Source organism: Dendrobium catenatum, unplaced genomic scaffold, assembly GCF_001605985.2.
Source record: "Dendrobium catenatum unplaced genomic scaffold, ASM160598v2 fragScaff_scaffold_1223, whole genome shotgun sequence".
Taxonomy (NCBI): Eukaryota; Viridiplantae; Streptophyta; class Magnoliopsida; order Asparagales; family Orchidaceae; genus Dendrobium; species Dendrobium catenatum.
Genome location: NW_021319685.1, coordinates 107,291 through 134,746, shown reverse-complemented (window position 1 = coordinate 134,746; position 27,456 = coordinate 107,291). Strand labels below are relative to the sequence as shown.

The window sequence follows — 27,456 nt, the reverse complement described above, 5'->3', positions numbered from 1 at the left end:
AATCGTACGTACGAACCCCTAGTTCGTATGTACGAACCACGTGTCATTCAATGTGGGGGACGGATTTAACCGTCATTAAAACGATCTTAAATAACTGATCGTCCCGGACGAACGCCTATTCGTCTGTACAACCGTATGGTCAAAAAACTTGTACGAAATGACGCCTCGTAACATGCGTGATTACAAAAAGTTGTTTCATTTCGAACGTATTATTTCGTACATATAAAATTTATTATCGTACGTATGAACCTATAAATCGTACTGTACGAACCTCTTTTCGTACATACGAAAGATTATTTTTCCTTTAAATAGGAGGGCTTTGAAAATCATTTTCATTCACTTAAATAGCCTTTCAAATTCTTCTCATCCTTGATATCAATCTTAAACAAATGGTCAATTCTAGCAAAAGGGGTAGACTAGTTACGGGATCGTCTTCAAAGAGTGGAGACTACAACTTCCTATCCAGGGCTAACGAGGAATCTTTTATTAAATTTGTTTCTGCAAAAATTACAACCTCTAGAATTCAACTCCAAGAGAATATTCACTTCCAAGTGATGCCTCTTTTCGTTACCACTCAGTTTGCATTTATTCTGACCCTAATTCATGCCTATAATAAAGAAACCTTCCACTACTTTCTAGCCAACATGATCATTAGTACTGAACAAAGTAGGATTAGTTCTTATGTACTGAAAAAGATGGTAGAAATAACTAAGGAAGATTTAAGAATTTTTTTGCACTTAAGGACTCGAGGAATTAGAGCCCGTACTTTGACTTCTACTTCTGATTTTGACTGGATTGAAATAAATAAAGTTATTAGAGGGATTAAACAAGTATGTCATTTGCCTAGGGTCTCTACTTTGAACCAAAATGCAAGGATCATCCAGCATGTCCTTAAAAACCTCTATAATTCCTAAAGCTGGTGACCGTATTAATATTACACATCTTCTATCCACTGTCACTTATCTTATCATGACTGGACAACCAATTGATGAAACACAACTTATTATTAATTATATTCATGAGCTTTTTGAAATTGGACATATCTCACATAAGAGGAAGAAAAACATTGCCTTAGGACACCTGGTGATATATATCCTTGAGAAGAAGTTCAATCTTGTTCATCCTGAGCCTCAACTTTAATTGTCCATCTACTTCACTGATGCTTCATTTCGAGCACTTTTTAGGAGAGATGATACAAGTGAGGATTCTGAGGGAGAAGGGAGAGCACCTGCACCTGCGCTTGCTCATGGACCTGACTTTCAGGAAATGGTCCAGCGCTTTGACCGACTAAAGAGTCATTTTGATCAATGCTTTGATCAAATTCAAACTCACCTACACCAGCAGGATGCACAATACCAGCAGGACATGGGCTGGATCCGTGGTCAGTTTGACTCGGTGAACACCAATGTAGCTATGATGAATAGCTATTTTTCTATCTTCAACCAGCCACCTCCTCCAGACCAGGGCCCCTCAGATTTATAGATGTACTTCTTTGGTTGTTGTCATTGCCAGTCTTTATGATGTGATGTGATTACTTGATGTTTTATGTATTTTTTTTAATATGATATTGATATAAAAATGTGCTTCATTGTATTTGATCTTCAAATTGATATCAATTAAAAATGTTATCTTTTGTTCAGTTGATTTTGTTCTCTGTTTGAAATAATAGTTTGCTTATATGTTAATCCTGACTTAATTGATCTAAAAAGTGTTATAACATTAACTGCAATAAAAAAATTAATTTCATAATGAAATCTAATTTTTTCAAAAATTTAAGTTATTTTATAACTTGATCAAGTTAAGGCTATCAATCTCATGTTCTTTTTTGACATACAAAATTTTAATACTATTATTATAATTTTGATATTTTATTATTTTTAATTCTCTTTTCAATATAATTATCTTTGTATTTAGAGAAGTTTGAGTTTTTAGATTATTGTTTTTGAAAAGATCAATTAAAAAATGAAGAAATATACAAGTGTACAAAAAATGAAAGAATGCGTAATGGTTCGCAAATTGAAAAGAGGCATAAAATTAGCCCAAATACAAAAGATGCACAAAGTGTGTCACAAATATTTGAAAAGATGCGCAATGTCACCAAACATGTGTATTGAAAATGTTCTTTCCTTTATCTTTTAATCTTCAATTTCAAATCAATTTAATGTTTAATTATATTCTGTATTAGAAATTGACTTTAACTAATCTTCATTTCGTCACTTTTGCAATAATTTTTCTTATCTAATTGTCTATATTGTTTCATGACCTTGATATAATTATATTGTCTATGTTATATTTTAATTTAAATATTATGAATCTTTATTTATCTCTAATGAATATTAATCTTGTTATTGCAATTATAATTCAACCTCTTTCAAGATCAATTATCAAAAGTTTCTCATATGACTTCTTTCATTTCAACTTTTTCTTCTTCATTCTTTTTATTATTGTCAAAAAGAGGGAGAAATATTCTTTAATTTTGTAAAAAGGGAGAGAAATTTTGTTTCATTAATTTTTGCTTTTGATATTTGCGTTTGATTTTTACGTTTAATTGTTTTTTTGTTTGCTAGTATTGTTTTATTTTTCTGTGTGAAGTATTTAGTGAGTTTATGAAAAATAAAAAAAATGATTTATACTTAATAGAATTTTTTTTATATTCATATGTTTATTCATTCAGGGGGAGTTAAGGGGAAATTTAAGATTTTCAATTTTATTCTAACAATAATTATTTAGCTATCATCAAAATGGGGAGATTGTTGAGATAGTTGCTACTTAGTTTTGCATGTTTGATATTCTTGCAACTTTTATATTTTTTATGATTCCAAATATTATTAATTTGATTATTATTTCTCCTAACATATTTTGAAAGAATTATTTTGATCTTATGTGTACTAATCTTTCAAGAAAATCATACTCCAGATTGTTGAAGACTTCAAATCAAGATCAGTTTTAGAGTTTATTATAATTGAAGTCTATATTTTTTATTTTATTGTATAAGAGAGTGTGATTGTAATTGAGTAACTAAGCACACACACCGGAGAAGAGTTTAAAAGTCATATTTCTTAAACTGATCGTATTGTAGGATATTACTTCGTACAGGACCATCTGATAAGTTATTTTCCCAACGAGTAGTTGAACGAATAGAAAAGAAAATTTTTTCTAAGTAAGGTTCTTACGGGACGATCCATGATTCATACAAGGACGAACGTCTCGAGTTTATTCTTGCACGAAGATCGTACGGGTCGATTCTTATTTCGTACAAGGATGATAGTTTCGGGTTTATTATTGTATGAAGATCGTACGCGACGATCCATGATTCGTACAGGGACGAACATCTTGGATTTGTTCTCACACGAAGATCGTACGGGATGATCCAATTTTCGTATAGGAATGAATGCCACTGTTTTTGTTCTCTCACACTTTTTTTTTATAAGTATGGATCATACAAGACGATCCCCATTTTGTACCAAGACGAACATCTCTGGTCTGTTCTCACTCATTTCGTCCTGACATTTCATTTAGACTAAATTTGAAATTTTCTAACTATTCGTCCCGAACGAACTCAGTTCGTACCGGACGATGATCGCGTACGAAATAATTTCGTACCGATTCACAATAGGATCGTACGCAACAATATTTGAATTGTTCGTACGTACGAACATATGATCGTACAGTGCGATAGTGTACGCTCAAATTTGAAAATTTTAGTTTTCTGGATAGTTTTTCGTGTCTTTACATAAAAGGTCCATTAAAGACTGGCGTTAAAAATCTTTGCTTCGTGAATTTTTAAGGGCAATTGAAGGAGAGTGTTTGAGAGAGTGTTTGAGAGAGTGTTTGAGAGAGATTTATTGCTAGTGGAATGTGAAGGATTCACAAGGATACTCAAAGGTAAGGATCTCTGTGTGATTTGAGATTTTCACTCTTCCTCTTATCTTTCTAGATTGCGCATGTGAAGATCTTTGAAGAAGATCCGATTCTCTGCCGACACTCGGAGAGTATGAACAGCTGACGGTTCTCTGTCGACACTTGGAGGGTGTAAAAGGACGAATGTACTCTGCCTACACTTGGAGAGTGTGAAAGGACGACGGTTCTCTGCCGCACCAGGGATTGGTGGAAGAGAGTTTTGTAAAGGCTTCTCCGCCTTGTTGTGGGGGAAAAAGTAGAGTCACTTTGATAATAGTGCAATACCTGAAGAAGGAAACTACACTGAATTCTAAGATTTATTATTAGAATCATATCTTTTTTTTTATTTTTTTTACTAAAGTATTTTATTCTTAAATATTCGTGATTATTTTCGTTAACGATTCTTTGTTTTCTATGATGGAGATGGAGATGATGATGGAGATGGAGATGGATGCCAAAAGATCAGAATCCTCGGATTCTGATTTTCTCTTTGATCTTACCTTACACGAGACTTTTTCTACTCCATAATAATGAAAACAAAGAAACTTTATTCTCAAACTATCTCTCTGATTTAAATGAAATGAAAATCAGATTCAATTGGAGATGGTAAATAATAAGTAAATAATAATATTCTAATCATGAAATCATATTTCATAAATAAAAAATGAGAAAATAATCATACTTCATGATTAATATTCATATTAGAATATATTAATACATAAATTTAATACATAAATACATAATTCTTACATAAGAATATAGATTCTATAATCTTATTAATAAGATTATCTTATTATTCTATAATTGAATATTTATGAATATTGAAATGAAATATTTAGTTTAGTATAGTTATTAGTTAGTATAGTATTTAGTGAAAGTGGCTAAAAACTTTTATCCATTCATGGGGATTTCTTTTTCATTTGAATGAAATGAAAGTCAAAGGCTTTTTTTGAGGTTTCTAATTTCTTTTCTTTTTTGAAAAGGAAAAGAAGGATCTTTTATGATGGACAATCTCGAAAGATTTGTTGAAGATGTAAATAAGTTTGCTTAAAACTTATTTGTTTTTTTTCATGTGATATTATTCATATGAGAAAATCTGGGGTAATTTGAAGTTAAATCTCCGGATAAACACTTCTTTTTCAGTTTAGATTATTATGTATCGGTTCAACCAATGACTATTCATTATTCCATATTGAATCAATTGCATACGGTTCCAATTTAAAATAAAATCAAAATTATAGGGATGTTATGGTAAAACTTCGTTTGAAACGATGTGGTAGAAAGCAACGTGCGACTTGAAGGACATGATTGGATGTGGATTCTGACATCCACCATTTTCTATACGAATGAAGATGCTCTTGTCTCGACATAGTTTGTTCTGTTAGGAACCTAATTGGATTTGTCTTGGGTTGCTAAATAAAGATACTAATGGTATAGAAAGGTATAGCATATGATGGAGCTCGAGCAAAAATGATTGATTCATTTATCGGGGGAATAATCTAGGGTTAGTGACAATCAATAAGTTAGACCAACTTTGTAAATAGATCATCAATATAGAAATATAGATAAACGGAGAGGTTCAAATTTGAACAAGTTTTTGAAATGAAAAAGAAATCAAATTTGTTGAAATTTTCAAACTGTTTCGATCAAGAGTGTATCACAAAGGAATCAATCGTTCGTATTATTTTTCCCTTTTCCATAGAAAAAACAAAAGGTATGTTGCTGCCTTTTTGAAAAGGAGTAAGGATCACCGAAGTAATGTCTAAACCTAATGATTTCACAAAGCGCAAAGCAAAGACAACAAATTCCGGAACAAGGAAACACTCTTTTTACTAGTCTCAACAATTTGATCAGAATGATAAAAAAAAATAGATCCGAAAGGAGACAAAAAAAGAGGTTAGAGACAGCTCAAGAAATTCTAAGGATTTCCTTTCAAACTCTTTCAAAACTACCCAACTTGAGTTAGGAGTACGAATGAATTTTCTTTTTCAGGGAGTGGATGTAGCTCGTGTTTAACCGAACCACTATAAATTCTTGTGTCATTTTAATTTTCACTGCTTACTGCAATTTTAATTCCATGGTTGAAAAATTATTTTCAAATAACTTAAATTAAAATGCTACGAATTATTAATTGGTTTCAATTTTTAAATCCAAGAGAAGTAATTTTTTAAAAAATTATCAATTCACCCCCCCCCCCATTATCAAATTCCCCCCCCCCCCCCCCATCTTAGTTAGCCTTGGGACATTAATTTAGGTTTAACAACCTATTTTAGATTCAACAAGAATCAACAATATGAATGAAATTATGTAATGCAAAACTCGAGTTTTCTCTTCAAAAGTCCCTTTTGTTGGTCACTCCCAAATGGGGGGAATAATTTTCAAGACCATAAACATTTATTATTTGGGTGGCCAGCACAAGAACTCCCCCATTCTAATGTACTTCGTTTTGCATGCTTATTAAAATACTCATGTACTCACTTTGAATTACAGAAGATTAATAAAAAAAAGTTTGCTATTGCAAGTTAGTGGATAACTTTGGTACCTAATCCCTTTATCTCGGAGAGCTTGCAGGCTAATACAATTCATTCAAACTTGAAGAGTTCAAGCTATTTTCATTGCACTTATATTTTTGGTTTGGCCTTTACCCCTAAGCTTAGCAGGCACTTATTAACGCCTCTCAATCCTAAGAATTTTCCATAACATCGCTACAGACTCCATAAGCCACCAAACCCTTCCCTCCAAAAAACTCTAATTCTCTCTCTTTCTCGGGTTAAGCCAAACTCAGGCTCACCTCCAAGGCATCAACCACCTCCCCTCTTCTCTTAAAGCCATCATAACACCAACAAACTTGTTAGAATTGGTCCATTTTTAGATTAGTTGTTCTTCAAAGCATCAAATCAATGTCTTTTTCTATATATAGGCTTATAGGTCGTTGTAATAGATACCCCCAACTGAAAGGAATAGAAGAAAATTCCTAAGAGCTCTCTTCCCTCTCTCCCTCTCCTCTCTCTCTCTCTCTCTCTCTCTCTCTCTCTCTCTCCAAGAAGCTCAAGCTTCTTGTTCCTCCCAAGAAATCCAAAAAACTAGCATCAGAGCAAGGTGGAGGAAAATTCGTGTCCAAAGAGAGAAAGAAGGAAGCAACGATAGGTGTGCAAATGAAGCCTGGTGGAGCGGAAGAGGAAGTTTCTCGCCAGTTCGTTCAAGCATGGGAGCGCAGATAGGCCGCGGATATACAGTTTTATCACACACTTGGTAGCCGAGTGTGGTTGGACGAGCAACTTCGCACGAAAGTAGGGAGGCTAGCCTAGCCGGCTGGACGCAGGGTCACTCAAACGGACCACATGAAAGCAGATGTTAGGTGCAATGTAGACGAGCGAGGCCTAGGGCCAGGGTGCGGAGCCTAGGGCCATGGCGCCGAGCGAATATGCGAAGTGCAAGGCATGGGGCGTGGTGGCGGGGCAAGGGCCAGACTCGCGTGGGGAGTGGGATCAGACCTTGTGCACGAGGTCGGGGGCTAGGTCGTAGGCCTGGGTCGTGTCTCACTGTACGCTCGGTGTAGAAGATCATAGCAGAATCATGAGTGGGATCACGGTCTTTCCTTGGAGCGCGGGATCATCCGTGCATTGGATCTGCGTGTGAGAACGGAAGATAGGCTTCAAAGTCGCAATCAACCACAAAACCAAAAGTGGGGTCGCATGATGGATTTCGTGAAGGCAAGGATGTTGGTCATAGTTGCAGGGGATCAGGTCAGAAAGCACGTAGGGAGCAGGGTAGGGCAGTTAGAACTCAGTAGGCTTGGGTTCGTGCGATGCAGATGGAGGAGATTATTTATTAAGCTTTTTTTTTTCTTTGTTTGTAAAGTATGGACCATGGCAGAGATTGTTAGAGTTGGTCCAGTTTTAGATTAGTTGTTCTTCAAGACATCATATAAATGTCTTTTTCTATATATAGGCTTACAGGTTGTTGTAATAGACACCCCCAATTGAAAGGAATAGAAGAAATTTTCTATGAGCTCTCTTCCCTACCTCTCTCTCTCTCTTCCAAAAAGCTTAAGAAGCTTCTTCTTCCTCCCAAGAATCCCAACAAAACTCCTCCGAACACCTATGAAAAAAAAGATGATCTAGATAAACCCCTACCAGATGGAATTATCTTCGAAGAGAAAACCCCCAAAGCTATAAACACTCAATCTCTTGCAAAAACAGGTAGAGTCAGACTAACATTCAAAATATTTATCCCATTCATTTTGATGATTATAATAATTTTAACTCTGATGAGCAAAATTCTTGAAAGTGAGTTTGGCATCACTTTTGAATCAACCTTAACACCAACAAACTCCTCCGAACACCTATAGACACATGGATGTTATAGATAAACCACCTACTAGTGGAGTTATCTTCCACGAGAAATCTCTCACAACTATAAACACTCCACCTCTTGCAAAAGCATGCAGAACCAGACAAATATAAACATATTTATCTTGATCATTTTGATGAATGTAATAATTTTAACTAGGCAGAGCAAAATTCTTAAAAGTGTGAGATTGGCATCACTTTTGAATCAACACATATTCTCTATGTTTATGTGTGGAGATATTCATGTATATAATAAATAAACCTAATTAATCTAGGCATTGCTTTGGGTTAGTAGGTAAATGTACATAATACATTTATTCTAGTGAGAGGTTTCTAAACCAAATCAAATGAATTTGTTTGATTAACCCTAAAATAGGAAATCTCATCATCATAATCTAAATAAGACAACAATCTATGAAAAATTGGATAGAAAGTATTAGAAATGACTTTTTTTTAATTAGATTTAAATGAGAAATTGAGTCTTGATAGGATACAAAGGAAAAAAAAGATTCATGTAGCCGGCCCTACATAGTACCATAAAGGCTTGATGGCACATTGGAGAACAAGGGTTCATGTAGCCAACCCCACAGTAGGATAAAAGATTGATGGTGTTGTTGTAGGTCGATTTAGCATATTCAAAATACAGTTTTAGCCTTTGCCCATTCACCTTGCAGCTCCTTTTTATGAGAAAGCTCAACAAATCCAAAAAAAAAAAGTTTACTGTTAAGGGACCTAACCATCCTGATCTCAGCTTATCAGGCAATCATTTCATTTGACAACTAAATAATAATACTTGTAGCACTCGCAAAAAATCTTGTTTTAAAATATGTTTATCATGTCAAATTTTAGTGCATTCCTTATGTAACTTAGCATTTTCACATGCAATATTTTCAAATTTGTCCACCCATCTATTTAAATAAGTATATTTTCTCTTGCAGCCTGCTGTTGACCGAAGACCTGAAACCACCAAATGGCTCCCACGACTCAATCGATCCCCACGACCTCGCCCACAATCTCACGGAAACTACTCCCCACGTTCTTCCTCACGGTACAAAACAATCAAATCATTCTCAACCATTCCGGGCTCTCATGGAAGAAAAAAGGAAAAAAAATTTCAGTGACCTACCTCTCCACTGTCGCGATCCATCTAAAGCCAACTCCCACAATCTTTCCCTAGCAACATCAACCCCCGTCTTTGTCCTATATTCCTCATCATGCCATCCACCTCCAGATCCTTCTCTTCACCACCGAAGCTAAAACGCCCATCACCACTGAGCCACACCTGTCGATCAGCCTCTATCTCTGAGCCAGAAATGAAAACTGACAAAGGGCACCCAACATCTTAATTTAAATCAAAATTATATATATATAAGCCTTTATCCCACTACGTGGGGTCGCCTACATGAATCCCTTTTTCTCCATTGTGTCCTATTAAAAGCCAAATTCTCGTTTAAATCTAATAAAGAAAGGTCATTTCTAATATTTTCTAACCAAGTCTTTTTAGGTCTACCCCTATCTTTCTTAACATAAGTCAAATCTAATACCTCTACTCTCTTAACTGGGTCGTCGGAAGGCCGCCTTTTTATGTGACCAAACCATCTAAGGCGACTCTCTCTAATCTTATCTTCTACTGGAGCTACTCCAACGTTTTCATGTATATGCTCATTTCGAATTCTATCTCTAAGGGTAAAGCCACTCATCCACCTGAGCATCCTCATCTCTGCCACACTTAACTTAGTATTATGCTTCTCTTTTAATGGCCAACATTCGGCACCATAAAGCATTGCAGGCCTCACTACCATCTTATAGAATTTTCCCTTAAGTTTGAGGGGTACATTTCTATCACATAACAAGCCCGATGCATTCCTCCACTTCAACCATCCAACTTGAATTCTGCTGATAATATCCCCATCTATTTCACCATCACTCTGAACAATAGATCCAAGATATCTAAAGCGTGTACTCTTATTAATGACTTGATCGCCCAAAGTCACAATCCCCTCACTAGGTCTATTACTACTAAACTTACACTCCATATATTCCGTTTTAGATGTACTCAAGCGAAAACCTTAAAACTCTAAGGTTGACCTCCATAATTCAAGTTTACCTTCAACTCCCTCTCTAGTCTTATCAACAAGAAGAATATCATCAGCAAAAAGCATACACCAAGGTACATCCTCTTGCAAATGTCTAGTGAGAACATCCATGACTAAAGAAAAAAGATATGGGCTTAAGGCTGATCCTTGATGTAACCCAACCGAAATAGGGAAATACTTGGTCAATCCACCTTGTGTTTGAACACAAGTAATAGCTCCTAAATACATATCTTTAATGATTTGAATATGAGTATTATTGACTCATTTCTTTTCAAGAACTCTCCATAGCACTTCTCTTGGAACTTTATCATATGCTTTTTCTAAATCAATAAATATCATATGTAGATCCTCCTTATTTTCTCTATATTTCTCCATCAAACCTCTAAATAAATGTATGGCTTCCATAGTCAACCTACCCGACATAAATCCAAATTGATTTTGAGAAACATTAGTATCACGCCACAACCTATGCTCCATAACTCGCTACCATAGTTTTAAAGTATGACACATTAACTTAATACCTCTATAATTCGCACAATCTTGTGCATCACCTTTATTCTTAAAAATAGGAATTAACACACTCATTCTCCACTCATCTCGCATCTTTTTAGTCTTCAAAATAGTAATAAAAAGTTTAGTAAGCAAAGAATTTCTTTCATCTCCCATTTCCACACCTCTATTAGAATATCATCAGATCCAATAGCTTTTCCACCCTTCATTTTCTTTAAAGCCTCTCTAATTTCAGTTTTACTAATATGCCAATAAAAATAGAAATCTTTATTTTCATTCAGGGTGTTCAGGTCACTATAGTCAATCTTATTTTCATAATCTTCATTAAAAAAGTTTAGCAAAATATCTCATCCACCTTTGTTGAATATCTTCTTCTAAGAAAATTATTTTTTTATCTTCATCCTTAATACACTTCAGTTAAATTAAATCCTTACTACTCCTATCTCTTTGTTTGGAAATGTACAATGTTGAGATTATATAAAATTAAAGAAAAATGATTTGATGCATCTTTTAGTACACACACACATTTATCATGCATCTCCTCTTATCTAAACAATGTATGATTGGAGTTGGTTCTTTAAGAATTTTGAGAGAACTCCATTCAAACTAAGAATCTCAGCTGCATTCTCTTTCTCAATATGATAGCAAGTCTCTTTGCAAAGATAAGTTTTGATGCACAAGAGTCATTCTATTATCCATCAGATCTACACGATATTCTTCAATCAATAGTTTTGGGGAGATATATTCAAGGAGTAGTGTTAATGCCAAGAGATGTCTCCTTTAACTCAGATGCGCTAGATCGTTCCTGCGCTATTAGCATATTAATAGGAGCATCACTTGACTTCTTTCCAACTCTCTTTAATGATATCCATCATGTTGTCAGAAGAGGGCATATCACAACTACATAAGGAAAGGTAGAGATCTTATTGATCTAGAAAGCTAAAAGCTATGCCAAAATATTTATAGATATAAAATGGCTAAAATCCATCCGATATTATGCAAGCGAGTTAGAGCCAACACCACCGAATCTGCAAAACTAGTACAAGAGGACAAGTGTTATATCACTATAAGAACTCCAAACTATATACTAAAACACACCCTGCATGTGCTCCGACAAAGGTGTTAAAGCTGCAAACTCAAATATCTGAGAATACTGCGCAGGGTCAAATGCTCACTAATATAAAATTCTATTTCAAACCAAACACAACCCTGCATGTGCTCTGATAAATGTGTTAAAGTTACAAACACAAAAGTCTGAGAATACTGCACAGAGCCAAATGCTCATTAATATAGAGGTTGATAATTGTCGATTTTTCCCCAACCGCAAGATCTTAAAGAGGGAGGTGGAAGATAAGAAGTGACTGCAAAAAATTCTAACTTCTACACAAAGAGAGAGGCTCTGAATTTGGGTAGAGGATGCCACCTATCAAAATAGGGGAATGTCTCAACTGTAAGAAGTTTAGAACGCAGAAGGAGAAAGAAAATGAATGGTTGCAAAAAATTCTTCTCGACGTTCAAGTAACACCAGAATTCTGCCCGATCTCCAAGATACGCCGGAACTCTACCCGAAGCTGTAATTGGATTTCAATCTAGAAGTGATTCATTGTAATTTGATCGTCCTAAATTTCAAGGACGAGTCAGCCTCTTGTATCTCAAACAACACTAGTGAAACTTTTTCAACTGGGTGTGACCCCGTGATTTTTTCCTTTTCCAGGGTTTTCCATGTAAAAATTCTAGTGTTATTTCATCTTCTATTTGTGTGTTGGATATTCGTACAATGCTGAGACGTGAACTTTCTAACTCTATCGCCGCGTATATTCTAGTCCGCAACAATTGTAATTCAAATATGATAACATAAACCGTATACCCATCAAGAAATCAATAATAAAAATCGCAGCAAGTCTATCTAACAGCTGATCAATGAACAATATAGGAAAATGGTAATTTCCAGCGGCCTTATTCATTTTTTTGTAACCAGCTCTCCATCCAGTTATGGTACTTGTTGGGATGAGAATTGTTTTCATTTGCACCATCATAATTCCTCTTTTCTTAGGCACTGCTTGAACTGGTCTCACCCAAAGATAAGATAAATAATTCCAGCATTAAGTAGCTTCAAAACTTATAATGCACGAATTCCTTCATATTTGAATTAAATCATGTCTAATATTATATTGAAGGTTTATAATCTTTTTCAACAATAATTTATGCATACAGATAGATGGACTTATCCCTTTATATTCACAACGGACCACCCTAGGGCTGTTTTGTGTTCTTCAACACTCTTAACAATTTAAGCTCCTGCTGATCATTCAGCTTAGCTGAAATAAAAATTGAAAGAGTCGATGGATCACCAAAAAATACATACATAGATAAGATGATCAGTAGTTATTTCAATTGAAGTGTAGTTGTTTCAATTCAAGTGTTGGAGGCATCTTAATAAAAGGACTCCGCGTTGTGTCTGTTTTCCAAAGTCTTCCAAGATTCTATTTTATGAATATCAGTGGCTGTTACTTTAAGACTTTTAGTACAATTTGCCATCTCAGGATTGTCAAAATAGAAGACATCCATAATACATGCAGCAAGTATTCTCCCGAACAATCAAAATTAATGACTAAACACATTTATCGGCAATATCCACACAAAGATAACTTCAACTTTAGAATTTGGATATTTTATTGATTTCAATTCATTGAATGTGACTTCTTCTTGAACACTAATAATGAGCTGCTCTTTTGAACAACAAGATTCTTCTCATTGTCAAAAGGAAATGATTTAAGATAATAGGTATCTCTTGATCATTTTATTTCATATCCAAACTAGGAAATCTGCTGGAAATCTGAACTAATCAATTTTTACTAGCACATCCTCCACAATTCCAATAGAATACCTGATCAAATGATAAGCAAATGCAAGGATATTAACGTAACCTCACCAATCCCAAGCTATTTGTAAATATATGGAGGCATCAAAGTGACACAAGCTCCATGATCGCATAATGCCTTTTCAGCCTATGGTGCATGGAATAGTAAAGCTACTTAGAACGTTGAGTTTTTTGGGGTAGCTTCCTTTGCAAAATGGCACAACACAATTCTATTAAAGCACCTGGCTAATAATCTTCTAATTATTATTTGCAAAAAAGAATCTCCTTCATGAACATCAAATAACTTTGCATCTACTCCAATACATCAACAAATGGACTGTTGATAAGCAGTTTCTTGAAAAGACCGAAGAACTGATTCTTTCAGACCATAATTTTCATGTTGTTAATGAAATACAGAATGTTGGTGAAAACCATGATGTTGCTGAAAATTGAGAGGTTGCTGAACCTAGTTCTGATTCTTTCAAGAGAAGATAGGATGATTTCACCAACCCTGATTCTTTCAGTTTGTCATAAATTGAGATGTTGATAAAGTAAGATAAGTGCATCCTTCAAAGAAACTTTACCCTCATTTTCTTGTTGTTAATGAATTACAAAAAGTTGATGAAATCCAGGATGTTTGAGAGATTGCTGAACCTTGTTTAATTCTTTCAAGAGAAGTTATAGGCAATAGAGAATGGACTGTTAAGCTGCCTATTTGATTCTCAAAATTTGTGACTGAGCAAATGGATTATTAACTTGGCATTCATTGCATAAGTGACCTCCGCAAAGTTTCACAACTCATCAAAGGAGTGTAAACTGTATCTACCGTAAATGGAATCAAATGTTTAGCTTATTCAAGATTTTTTATATCCATTTCAAAATATAACATCTAAGTCAAGTTGTTTAATTTAACATAGCCTAATCTCTAAAACATCTAAGTCAAGTTGTCCCATTATTTTGGTTAGGGTCTTCATTGAGCAAACGGTCATAAGAATGATGGTATTTGCTTAGCTTCTCCAAGTCCAAACTTAAAAGGGTTGGGTACCCCTAGGATAACCCAATCAAATTAGGATAAAATAGTATAAACCTTAATTAAACATCTTATACAATACAAAATCTGAGAAAACATTATAATCAAATAATGCCAAAGGGCTATGATCACCAATCAAAAGTAAAAGAAAAGTTCAGGAAGATGATGTTTATGTACAAAATAGTATAGATCCTTTCAAAGATAGTACAACTTCCGAGGATGGCTTTCTAATAGCAAAGTGCTTACAGTCCTTAATAATAAAATTGGAATACTTATTGAGATACTTCCTACAAATCTTGTTAGCCCAAAGACTAACATTCTTAATGAACTTCAACTCAACCAAGAACCTAGCCAAAATAATAATAGATTTCAATTAGGCATGCCTTATCCCACCAATGTTTTAGGGAGACAAATAGAAACCCAAGACCTTAACATGACCTCCAGAAAGCAAGAATTTGCAACAGATAGATGTTATCCTACCGAGCACCTCCTTAAAAATATTGAGAATAACATGGCAATCACTTTATAGAACTCTGAAGATAACATAGTCACCAAGTTACCACTGATTTTCAGGGGAGAATCAGATTATATTAAAAACACTAGCAAAGAACGAATAGAGATTTTGGCAATTAGAGAAGTTAAAATTGATATGAAAGTCTCAGAGTTCATATTTCATAGTGGAGCCATTATAAGCATAACAATATTGAACACGAAAGAGGGGAAGGAACTACCTTGAACAAGAGAGTGAATAAATTAGACATTTAATACAATAGGGGATATGCAAACAAAGTCAGCATTCCATTTAAAAGAAAAAAAAAAAAACATGACCATCATGAAAGGGGTAAAGTTTTTTCATTCGGATAACTAAGTATGTCCTATAGTGAAATGGGTTAGAAATGTTGTGTGGTAGTTTAGTTTCAAGCAGGAAAAAAATGAATATCAATGCTATATTATTGACCCCCGCAATGGTGGATTTTAATGTTCTTTTGCAACCTTCGAATGTTCCAGAAAAACCTTTTAGGATTCATTAGTAGCATGGGTTGTCTTTCTGATATTGTTATATCAATAATATGGTAATAAATTACTTAAAATTTGAGTGGCAAAAGTACTTGCATTTTATAATTTTAACAGTTCAGAAAAGGAAATATTGGTTCTTTATAATTCTAATTAAGATTTACCTAACAAAAGACGCCTCTTATTGAATAAAAAAATAAGGCGCTAGAAGAGAATGCTATTTTCAAGTAATAATTAAAAGTGATCCAATAAATTTATACAGATGCAACGCCATAAAATTTGAAAGCTAAACAGTTTGGGCAAAAAAAAATCATGCTTACGATAGGTAAATCAAAATAATATCAACCACAAGAAAATAAATCAATAATAATATTTATTATTATTATTATTAAAATTAATTTTTTGCAATAATTCGAACCTTCGGTTTTTGCTGAAGAGTTTAATGCCGATATCCAACTGGATGGTGTTCAACACTGTGACAAGTATCCTATAATAACTAGAACTAAATTTCTGTCTTCAAAAGTGAAACCTTTTAAGAAATACAAATATAAATTATGGCAGTATATTCAATTATTTGTATAGTTCTAAAAAACGCAGCTGGATGCGTTTTTTATATGTAATGCATGAGTGTTAGAAATACATCTTGGTAAGGAATTGCATACACCTGAATTTCATTTAAATACTAGATATCTAAAACTATTTGAAATTAGAATATTTTGTAAAGCACACAGAAATAACAGAGGAGAAATACACAAAAGGTATTTGCAATCTTACCGGCCACCTACTAGCTTGACTAAGCTCAGAAACCCCCTTCTCTGCCTCCATAAAGAACATCCGAGCCCTTCTAATTTGATTTTTCATGAAATTTCTCCACCTATCAGTTACCTTCCCATTAAATATATCTTCATCTGAAAGCCCGGCATCAGCGAGCTCATCCTGTGGAAGATACACCCTTCCTCTTGTTGCGCTGAACAATACAAAGTAGACCAAAGTCACTGAGAAGATTCACCTTCCGGATTCATTGGTGGCTAAAAATGTACAAAGTAAACAGAATAGGAGAGTTTTTTCCAGTGTTTTATTGCAGGTAAAATCGCTCCAATTATCATAATACAACTACTGATGATAGCCGATCAATCCACTTTGGATGGCTAGGATCAATACCACCAAACCTTTTTTAAAACCACACAAATATTAAAAAAGTTTATTCCATTGGTCCCAACAATACAAAGTGGATTAGATAGCTGGGGAGGGTAGCAGCATAAATAATAGTTATTAATGCATCATAAAAAATTGCATCAATCAAGCATGAATCTCGAGACATATTTAACCTAGAAAGATCTAAAATTAAATTTGGGATCATTTGAACTTCGATTTTGGTAAACTTCTAGTCGAACTAAAAGTCTCTACGAAATGAACTCTCCAACACAAAAAAGGTCCAATCAAAGTCTAAATCATTGAATAAATGCATCTTGAAAACTGAATAAAGAAGATTAGTTAGCCACAAAATATGAGTAGTCCGTATTATTTTAGAAGGCACGACATACGGATTCATATTTTAAGTGTTGCAGTAACATGCTACTAATTCAACTTCAGAAGCTTAATTCAACTGCAAATTAATCTAGCCTATGGGCTCCGAAAACTCGGCGCGCCCAAGCCTCTTCGCACTAGTCTCTTTTCTTGTTTGTTTATAACGACAGAGAGTTTTAACGAGCTTAGTTTCCGGGTGAATTTTCAGAATGTAGATTGGGTTTTAGATAAGACACTACCAAGAGATTTCACCCTCATCTTACAAGGACTTTATGATCTAAGTTCTACTTTCCTATAGGCGCAAGCCCTTATAGTTAATTACCCCTCTTGGGAACAAGAGAGAACTTTCGTTGAAGGCTAGTTGTTAAAGAGATCACAAAGGTTGCAAATTTAGTGTATAATAGCAAAAGTTTTAGGATTTGAATTTGGGATATGAATTTTAGAGTTTAAGAATTAAAGTTTATCACCACAAACTTAAAATTGATGATGGGGTAATGAAGACGAGCCCGATCAAGATCCCATTGTTTCGTCATTTCGAGTTATCATGGTCTCTGGTCAACTTAGTCAGAGGAGGTAGTCAACCAAACCTGACAGAAGGCACGTTCTAAGTATCCATGGGTTGTTTCGTCCAAGAATACCTTGTAGACCTGGGGTGTTTGTCTAATGGGATAGATCTGAATCCACCTTAGCTAACAGAGGGCTTTGTGCCTATCGAATATACTCTATGATTCATTACTCAAGGGTTTGACGCCACTAAGGAACATACGGGCTTTGGTCATGAACATAATATAATGGTGTCATTTTGCGGCAAAACAACCTGATCAAAGGGCACGTGCCACATTCTACTGGCAAGAGACTATTTGAGGATGAATCTTAGTGATACACCCAGCATGAAATTTGCTCTTTGTGAGCTGAGATTAATTTTAAATTTATCACCCCCAACAAACAGTTGCAGGAGATGGATGTGTTTTAGTTTTAATTTTTTTAAGTGATAGATTTTATTTTAAGAATTTAGACTTTTTATTGGATTTGAGGTTTGACCACTTCAGTTGATATTTGCATTCAACACGACCATCATTGGGGTGATATTAAAATCACTTTTATTTTTGTAGGAATTTGAAAGGCATTTTATGGTTAAAGTCAGGTCGATTCCGGCCCTTTCATGGAGGAGGATATGACTTGAATATTGGACCCGTGCAGCATTCTTGGACCAATGGATTTAATAATCATATGTGACGATCAGAGCACACGCGAGTTCTAGTTTAGTTTGCAAATAGACTGTTATATTAGCGAGCATTTGCCCTGCGCAATATTTTCAAACATTTATGTTTGTAACTTTAACACGTTTATCGGAACACATGTAGGATTTGTTTTAGTATATAGATTGGAATTATTATAGAGATATAGTCTTCTGTCCGCTTGTATGAGTGTTGTGGATTCGATGGTATCGTTATCGATGAATTTTGCTTCATAGAAAATGTATTTTGGCATTTCAAATAATTTTATTTTCATCATGGCCATTCATGCCTCTATTATTTCTATGCTCCAATAATTTTGAACTTTCCTTATTCTCATTTTGCTAGTAACTCTTCACGTATGCCGCTTTCAATAACGTTTATGTTATTCAATACTACAATTGTGCGGGCATTACTAATTGTGAATAACCTATGTGCTATCATAATTGTTATCCTGATAATGCATTTTATATCAATCACTCTGATTCGTAGTCCAGTACACTAGTTACTTGCACAGTGCATAGTGGTACCTAGAAGGCTTAAACCACTATCAGTTGAACACTTTCAAATTTTTATTTTGTTGTTGAAGTTCATTCACTAAGGAATTCTAACAATCATTCATGGTAGATCTCTGTCATCCGAATATATTTTTCATACTTGACGTCCTCTATAATATGAGATATTTGGAAGAGATCATTTCTAAAGAGCTTATGTACAAGCATAAAAACTAGTTGGTCCACTAAACAGTGATTCTAAAATTTTGATTTTACAATAATGAATTATCATTGGGGAGAAGAAGCTTTTTCTGGCAGAGAACAAAGAATATTATCTCAATGAGATAAACTTAACACTTCTGAAGGGTATGCTAAGTGTTATGCCAATTTACATTCAGCAGATTTATCCATCAGGAGTCATTTAAAAATAAGAAAAGAATTTCCAATCAATTTCTTAGTCATGTGCATTAACCTGATATCCACTGAAGTGAGCAAAGGCTGTTATCCACATGAAGAGAAAGGACATGAATATAGACAACCAAGAGGACTGAATTCAAGAATTTTTATATGAGTATGGTGTATGTTCTCATCTCAAGACATCTTGTGAGTATCTCTTGCATTTATTATTAACCTGTGATTGGAGAAATTTTGGATATTCATCCTCAAATGTTGGTGTCATTTTTTTTTTTTTTGGGTGTCATATATTTCTATTATTATGAAAGATGCTTTCACTTAGGTTTAATTATTATCCTATGAAAGTCTTTTGAAATGTTTAAAGTGGCATACATATAAATCATTTAAAAATGATAGTTTCTGTTTGAAATTAAATCATGTGAAGATCATTTGTCATTATCAATTTTGTCAGCCTCCTGCCTTCTCCTCACCACAAGGGAAGGTTGGGGAGGGCACTTGCCCTTTTGGTTCGACTAGACCAGATCAAATCAAGGGTGATGAGTTTGGGGGAGCGAATCGATCTCGAAAATAGTCTTCGAGTCTTATAATTGTGTGCAACCTGTTAATTGAGTGACTTAATAAATTTTAAAAAATAGTTTTTATTCCCCTCGAAAATCCAGCAGCCTTCTGGCGCACCCTCGCTATGAGGGGAGCTTGGGAATGGCATATGACCTTTTGAGTCCCCACCCAGCGAGAAAGATAACCGAAGGCCAAGTGCTTCGGAATGTTATCGAATCCCGAAATTGGTGTTCGATGATCCTTATTGTGTGTGACTTGTTAATTAACTGATTTAATTTTATTTAAAAATAATTTTTATTACCCTTGAAAATCAGGCAGCCTTCTGGCACCCCCTCCCTACGAGGAGAGGTTGGGGAGGGCACTTGCCCTTTCCAGTTTGCCTAGCAGGAAAGATCAACGACGGCCAACGGATTTAGGAAGTTGTTTGGTCCTGGAATTTAGCTTCACGTCTTCTATCCACTCAGCCGGATCAGATCGACAGCCGAGGGCTTCGATGGACTGTCGAAAGAGAGAGGTGGGTTTGATTGCTCATAGAAGATTGAGATCAAAGCCAAAAGTCCCTATTGCCTCAATGTAAGTGTGTGTAACCCTTGTTCATTTTCTCGTTTTTTTATACCATCAATTGCCCTTCAGACGTGTATACGATGTGACCGACGTGGGTGCCTAGGAAGATCGTGTGGAGTGTCGTGGGTGGCCGACAGTTAGTTGTTGTGTGTGGGGGGCTAAATATCATGTCAACATAACTGAATAACATTTAATTTCCAAAGAGATTAAGAGACTTCTATCATAACTTACTCTTCCCCCACATCCCTAAGAATGTTTGTAAGCTGGTTCGCAATTCCTAGAGCCAATGCAGCATTGTAAACACTCTCAGTTGTAGCATGAGATTCTGGAGCAATGCCCATCACTGGAACACTCATCAATCCTACAGTACCAGCAACATAGTAGCAATATAGATAGAGCTCGTCGAAATTCTTGTATCTTGATTTTTTCAAGTCCATTCTCATTCCTTCTATCATGTCCTTGAATGGCTGTAGATTGAAATAAAATCACAAAATATATATATTTATATATAAAAAAGGTGAGAAAAGATAACCAAAATAAGTGGTAGATGGCACAAGCCTGGATGTCGACAGGGAAATTAACAACAGTATCCGAAAGGGCAGCATCAAGCATGTCATATGGTTGTCCAGCAAATACATCCTCCAGCCTTGCCTCCCACCGATCAAGAGCTGACGGAGTGATATGGGATGCATTGGGACCATCCACAAGCTCATCTGTTCTCCTGCACCATACTGGTAAAACAAAATAAAAGTTATTTGATAGCAATGATTGAAGTATGTTGCATTTAACTAGAGAATTAATCTCTCTGATATTAAAAGATAATGCTAAATGCAACCTACTTTAGCACAGCTTTATATTGTAGAAAGCAAAATGCATTTCATACACCGATTTTTATCACTATTATATATTCAATTGCCCTTCGCTTCTTCATAAGTTAAGGATGCCATACATCTAAAGCATTTGCCTGATGTTGAGGTTCATAGATTCAAAAAAGAAAATGTCTAACTGTCCATGCGACATCCTACTCTCTTCTATGAATCTAGTTAGGACAATGAAGCATTGCTAACGGGGATAAATGGGAATCCATTTAGAGAAAGCGCATTTTCTTAAAATTATCAAGCATATTACTGAACACCAATGATCATAGTAAATGTTTGTCCAACCCGACAGATTTTGGCTCCCAAAAAATATTGATACAGTTAAATTCCCATATTATGGCAGGCATAGCAGTTTTTTTTTTTTTCGGTTAGCTAGCTTTAAAATTTGATAATATAAACCACTTTTGAAGTAATTTTGTCTCAATAATTTTTCCCTTCCAGTATGGGAGTGCAGTGCAACTGAGCACGTGACTGGGATAGCTCAAAGGATAGAGACGTTGAGTTTAGTCCACCTATAAGACGTTGAGTTTAGTCCTTAGGATAGTTCAAAAATACGGAATCAGAAAATACCTACTGATTGGCCTTCACTCAAAGGCCTAAGTTGTAAGTTAAAAATGATTTTGAATATTAATAGAAATAGCAGAAATTTGATCCCCTATGATTCGTTCTCTAATAATCAAATATCACTAATTACCTACTTCTAAAAAGCACCTAGAGATTATGTGGCCTTCGAGTTGGAATCGATTTGAGTGATGATCAAGAGGATGAAACTTTCATAACTAAACTAAGAAAACACTTTTTTTGGCAACATATCTATGTTATATCCGTATTAATTATGCGTATATTAAATCAACCAAAATAGATCTAAAACAGAACAAGTGAAAAAACACAGTTTCTAAAAAAGGGGCCAGTGATCAAAACTACCATAGATTGCCCATATTGCTCTTCTCCTCTCCGGTGTCATTAGCAGAGTTCCTGAAAGATTATCACAATAAGTAAAATGAGAATGAAGGCATATCCTCCCTCTTCCAAGCCAGAAAGCTTTAGACAAAAAGTGCTAACCCAAGTAAAAGGTTTTGGCATACTCTGCGCAGACTTGCCCACATCGATCATAAGCTTCCTTCAACAAATAAACGGTGCCAGGAACTACCATGTCTGTGTTCACTTCGATAGCTGTCTTCCTCCTTAGCTGCTGCTCCACAAGAGCCGCCTGCTTCAGGACCACATCATAAACCTTCTGCTCTGAAGAAATGGCAACCTCTCCCACCGGATTCGCAACCATGCTCGAATAAATGGGGAACTTCAAATCCTTCTCTGTCTCCTGGACAACACAAGCATAGTTCGTGTTTGCAAACAGAGAGTAGAAACTCCATCTTATCTTCTTCCTCTGTAGAAACCTACAATCATTCTTTGGGTTCAATAGCCTACTCCCTCCTTCTCTTATTGCATCCGAGAACCCAATACTGGTTGAGAACTCAATAGGCATAACAACGCGCAACTGAGCTGCTGCCATTGAAGCAGCTTCGAATCAAAACAGAACTTTAGCAAGCTCCGTATCCTTTCTGAGAAAGAAAAAAGTAATCATCCATTAAAAAAAATTCAATGCAGAAATAGAAGATTCATTTGAAGAATGTTGAGATTCTTGACCTATCTTTATTAGTCAAGAATCAGATGAGTGTTTTTAGAAGGCAGGGAGGAGATGCTCGGCAACTGGAAGGCGTAAGTTAGCTGTACGTGAAGAAAGAGCTGATTCCACGGTACCTACTGAGCTGAAATAAGATGGCGGATTTATATCCACTCACCTCTTATCACTCCAATCTCCACAGTGAATAGTATCCCAGTATAGTTCTCACACAATAGCAAGTGAGAAAGTCCCCGAAGACTCTCCCTCAATCTCAAATCAATCACCGAAAACTTTGGACTGCTGATTCCAATAAAGCAAAATCGCATATGGGTAGTAGTCCACTCTACCATGCTATTCTCTCCATCTATATTTCGTCTTTTTGTCCCGCTGTTTGTTAGTGCGCCTTAGTGGTGCTTGGCGGTTGGAAAGCAGAAGAGGGATAGGGTTATCACATTGCAGCAAGGGATTTCGCAGGGCAAATGCCTGGAAGCCACATGGCGGGAGAGGAACTCTGAGCCAGCTAGGGTCATGCACCGACTCTGGGAACCACGTCTGCCATCTGTCGTGACTATACGTCGCAGGGTCATATGGCGGATCGGCCATGCGCCACGTCAAGTGGCGATTTATATTCTAAGCATCGGAACTATCATATTTTTATTTTTATTTTTTTCAAATTTTTATAAAATTTTCACAAGTTCGATTTTTTCATTAGGCTTAATGAAAAAACGACATCAAACAATTTTAATTGCATGCCATGTATCTCAAGAATACGTCTATTGAATATGTTGCTTCACACATATTTGATTAAAAGAACAGGAATTTCTTGTTTAAATTAAATCCTAAATTTTAATTTAACATTATACGATTATTTTTTTTTATCGGAATAAAAAATTCTATTAAGATAGGAAGATATAACAAAAAGACCTCAAGAAGGGCCACATCAATAGAATTACAATTAATGATAAAATAAAAAATAGCAGTAGGAAAGCAAACTGAGAGTAGGAAAGATAAAATCGACATAATGTCGGACTCAGACCGACACCTAGTTGCCAGGGAGGGGCCATCCATGGAGGACAGACAAAACATCTGAAACGAAAAGGCGCATCGAGCCACCCAGGTTGCCAAATAACCCTGGCCATCTAAGGCGCATGCAACAAAGCTGTTTCTTCATCGTCCATTCTGAATCAAATCCAGCATCGCAACGAAAGCAATGGAAAAAGAAAAATAACCAAATAGCACATCTTATAACTTCCAAAAGAAGAAAATAATTTCTTCTTGGAATTCCGTTTATGTTGTCTAACAAAATTATTGAGTGAGGTTGTATCCAGGGTGTTATCAATAAAGACCTTCCCACTATCAATAGCCATGTCATCATGTAACTAATAATATTGCCACCTAACATCTCTAACAATATGGGCTAACATATTAGCATTTGAAATGATAGAAATAGACTCATCCACTAGAGGCATCATAATACCTTCCTTCTCAACAGCAGCCAAGGCTTCCACGCCACTATCAACAAAAGAAACAGAATTATCAACAGACAATTTTGCAACATCACCAATAATCAGACTATCACTAAGATTAATACAACAGTTGATATCAGATACAGCCACAAGGGCAGGAGCCACATTAGGAGAATCAACCCCATCCATCGCACCATAAACCACCAATTCCCCATTAACAACAGAAGAAAAACTAGAACGAACAGCATCAGCAGGCGCAGGGGCTGTAGGGGAAAGATCAGGCAAGACACTAGTCTGACAGAAGGCACACCCACAGCATAGGGCATTAATAAGATAGATAGGGGAATCCAGCACAGCAACGGGCTCCACCAAAACAACAGGAGAGCCACTCGAACAAATCACAATAATAGAAAAAGGGACAATCGGAGATTAAAATTGGCAAGACAGAATTAACGCAACCCCAACTTCACCAATAATGGGAAAAACAATGGGAGACACAGCCACAAAACTTTCCTGACACACAGGCGGTAAAACAATAGGAGACGGATTAGCAACAATAGGACTAAGAAGGATAAGAGCAGTATCCCCTAAATCCCCAACATCCCTATCGCCAACAGGAATGCTAATATCATCAGAAACCTGTAAATCTGGTTTAGATAAAGAAGGAGCAGCATGCAAGCTAGCATTAAGAGTAGGTCGTCAGTCACCAAAAGAATGACCAAGACGCTTACATTTGGGACAAAAGAGAGAAAAATCTTCCATAGTAACTTACTGAAAAAATAACCTAGTTTCTCTGGTCTTATCCAAATCTTGTCCAAAAATTTATGTGTAATATCAATTTCAACCAGCACACGGGCAATAGATGGGCGAGACCCCAACGTAATGGCATTATCCACCTTTAAGAGGTTACCAAAGAGAATCCCCCATCCATGCAAGATATTAGGAGAGAAAAAATGGGAACGCAAATTAGGGAATGAGATACAGATCGGGAAAATGGGAGACTCATCTCCAATGTCACTGGAAGGAGACCATTTAGACACCTTCATGAAGCAATTGAAAACTAGATATGACCTATGACAAAATACCCTAATATAATCAAGATCATTATCTAGCTTAATGAGATTATGAGATGAATCCAACAAGGTCACCGAAAAAGTGTCATTTAAATGAAGGTTGAATAAAAAATTTGAATCAACGCGAGCAGAGGTCGTCGCGAAGGGAAGAAGCCAACAAGCGAAAACTTAAATGGTTCGGCAAGAAAAAAAACTCCTCATCCGAAACCAAAAGAGCAAGAACGCCACATAAAGAAGACCGTATAAGATCGAGAAATCTACCAAGAGATGATCTCGCTAAAGCTTCCAAAAATGAGCGAGACCTAGCCGATCCATCCAGAAAACCAGGATCGGCTAAACGACAAACCGACATTCCGACAAAAGAACAAAAGAAAATGAAAGAGGAAAAGAACTTCCCTCGGCACGCAGAGGAAGAAGCCAAGCACCGCCGACAGAGAACGGCTAGGGAAAAGCCCTAGCACACCATATAGACAATGCCACCACAGAGACCATAGTCCAAGAAACCCCTCAATATTATATGATTAGTTCTATCTTAAGAAAAACTCTCGTAATATGAGTTCTATTTTCTAGGGATCAAACAATACTACATATAAATAAAATTTGATCCTAATTTGATTACTTAATTTAATTTCAAAATAGATAAGATATATTATAATTGCATAGTACAAATTAGTTCATAAAATACATTTAGTTTAATTTTTAAAATTCAAATTCACTTATATTTAGAAATCCGGAATCAAGGGCAGGTGTTCTTTAAATAACATATAATCTAGTATGATCAAGATCATATAATATTGATACATCATCAAAAAATTAGCTTGATCAGGCACGAATCTAGAGGCAAAAGCTAGTTGGAAACTTCAAAAATTAATTTTGGGAGCACCCGAACTCCGATTTCAGCGAGCTTATAGTCAAACTGAGCGTCTCGGAAATACGAACCTGACGACACCAAGATCAACCCAATCTAAGTCCAAATGAGTCCAAATCAAGGGCTCAAAGGGCTGTCAGAAGGTTTAAACCGCAATTTGAGTTACCAAACGGTCTCCGATTTTGACGAGCTTATACTCGAATCGAATGGCTCGACGAGACGAATCTAACGAGCCCAAGATTGCTGAATTCTGACATCATTACTAATGTCCAACAAATGGTGCACGATCGAAGGGTTCACTATCGGCCGTCCATTCAAACCACTCCCTATTCACCCCTTATCTCACACTTATTTACGGGCCATGCCACTCCAGAAAATATATAAATAGAGCCCTCATTCTTCACAAGAAAGGATCCAAGCAAGAAGAGAAGGAAGAGGAGAAGGAAGAGAAGGAAGAAGCTCCTCCTCGACGTCCATTCAAACCACTCCCTATTCACCCCTTATCTCACACTTATTTACGGGCCATGCCACTCCAGAAAATATATAAATAGAGCCCTCATTCTTCACAAGAAAGGATCCAAGCAAGAAGAGAAGGAAGAGGAGAAGGAAGAGAAGGAAGAAGCTCCTCCTCGACAGCTGATCGTCCTGTACGAACTTGGTTCGTCCAGTACGAACGGTTATTACAAGGTCGGTTCTAGAAACTGCTGAAAACTGTTCTAAGTCGGTTTATCGTTTGAACGAAAATGTGATCGTCTGGACGAAAATTTTCCATAGAACCGATCGTCCTGGACGATTATTTATTTCGTCGGGACGAAAATTTTCCAGAGAACCAATCGCCGCGGACGATAATTTGTTTTCGTCTGGACGAAAAAATTTTGCAGATAACTGATCGTCCTGTACGATATTTATTTTCGTCTGGACGAAAATTTTCCAGAGAACCAATCGCCGCGGACGATAATTTGTTTTCGTCTGGACGAAAAATTTTGCAGAGAA

At 35.9% G+C, this 27,456-nt stretch overlaps 1 protein-coding gene across 2 annotated transcripts in view; it reads right to left on the bottom strand.

Annotated features, from left to right (window-relative positions):
* LOC110111885 (phytoene synthase, chloroplastic) overlaps positions 1 to 23,488 on the bottom strand; it is a 32,865-nt gene extending 9,377 nt beyond the window's left edge. Inside the window, exons 1-6 of one of the 2 annotated variants that reach the window (XM_020843941.2) lie at positions 23,235 to 23,488; positions 22,495 to 22,994; positions 22,357 to 22,407; positions 21,113 to 21,285; positions 20,786 to 21,021; positions 16,537 to 16,729 (exon numbers count right to left, since the gene is read on the bottom strand). In XM_020843941.2, coding sequence (XP_020699600.1) covers positions 16,537 to 16,729; positions 20,786 to 21,021; positions 21,113 to 21,285; positions 22,357 to 22,407; positions 22,495 to 22,945 — 1,104 coding nt within the window. In that variant the 5' untranslated portion in view covers positions 22,946 to 22,994; positions 23,235 to 23,488. Of the gene's footprint in view, positions 1 to 16,536; positions 16,730 to 20,785; positions 21,022 to 21,112; positions 21,286 to 22,356; positions 22,408 to 22,494; positions 22,995 to 23,079 lie in introns of both variants that reach the window. The other variant, XM_020843940.2, reaches the window with a different exon arrangement.
* Positions 23,489 to 27,456: the final 3,968 nt, after the last annotated feature.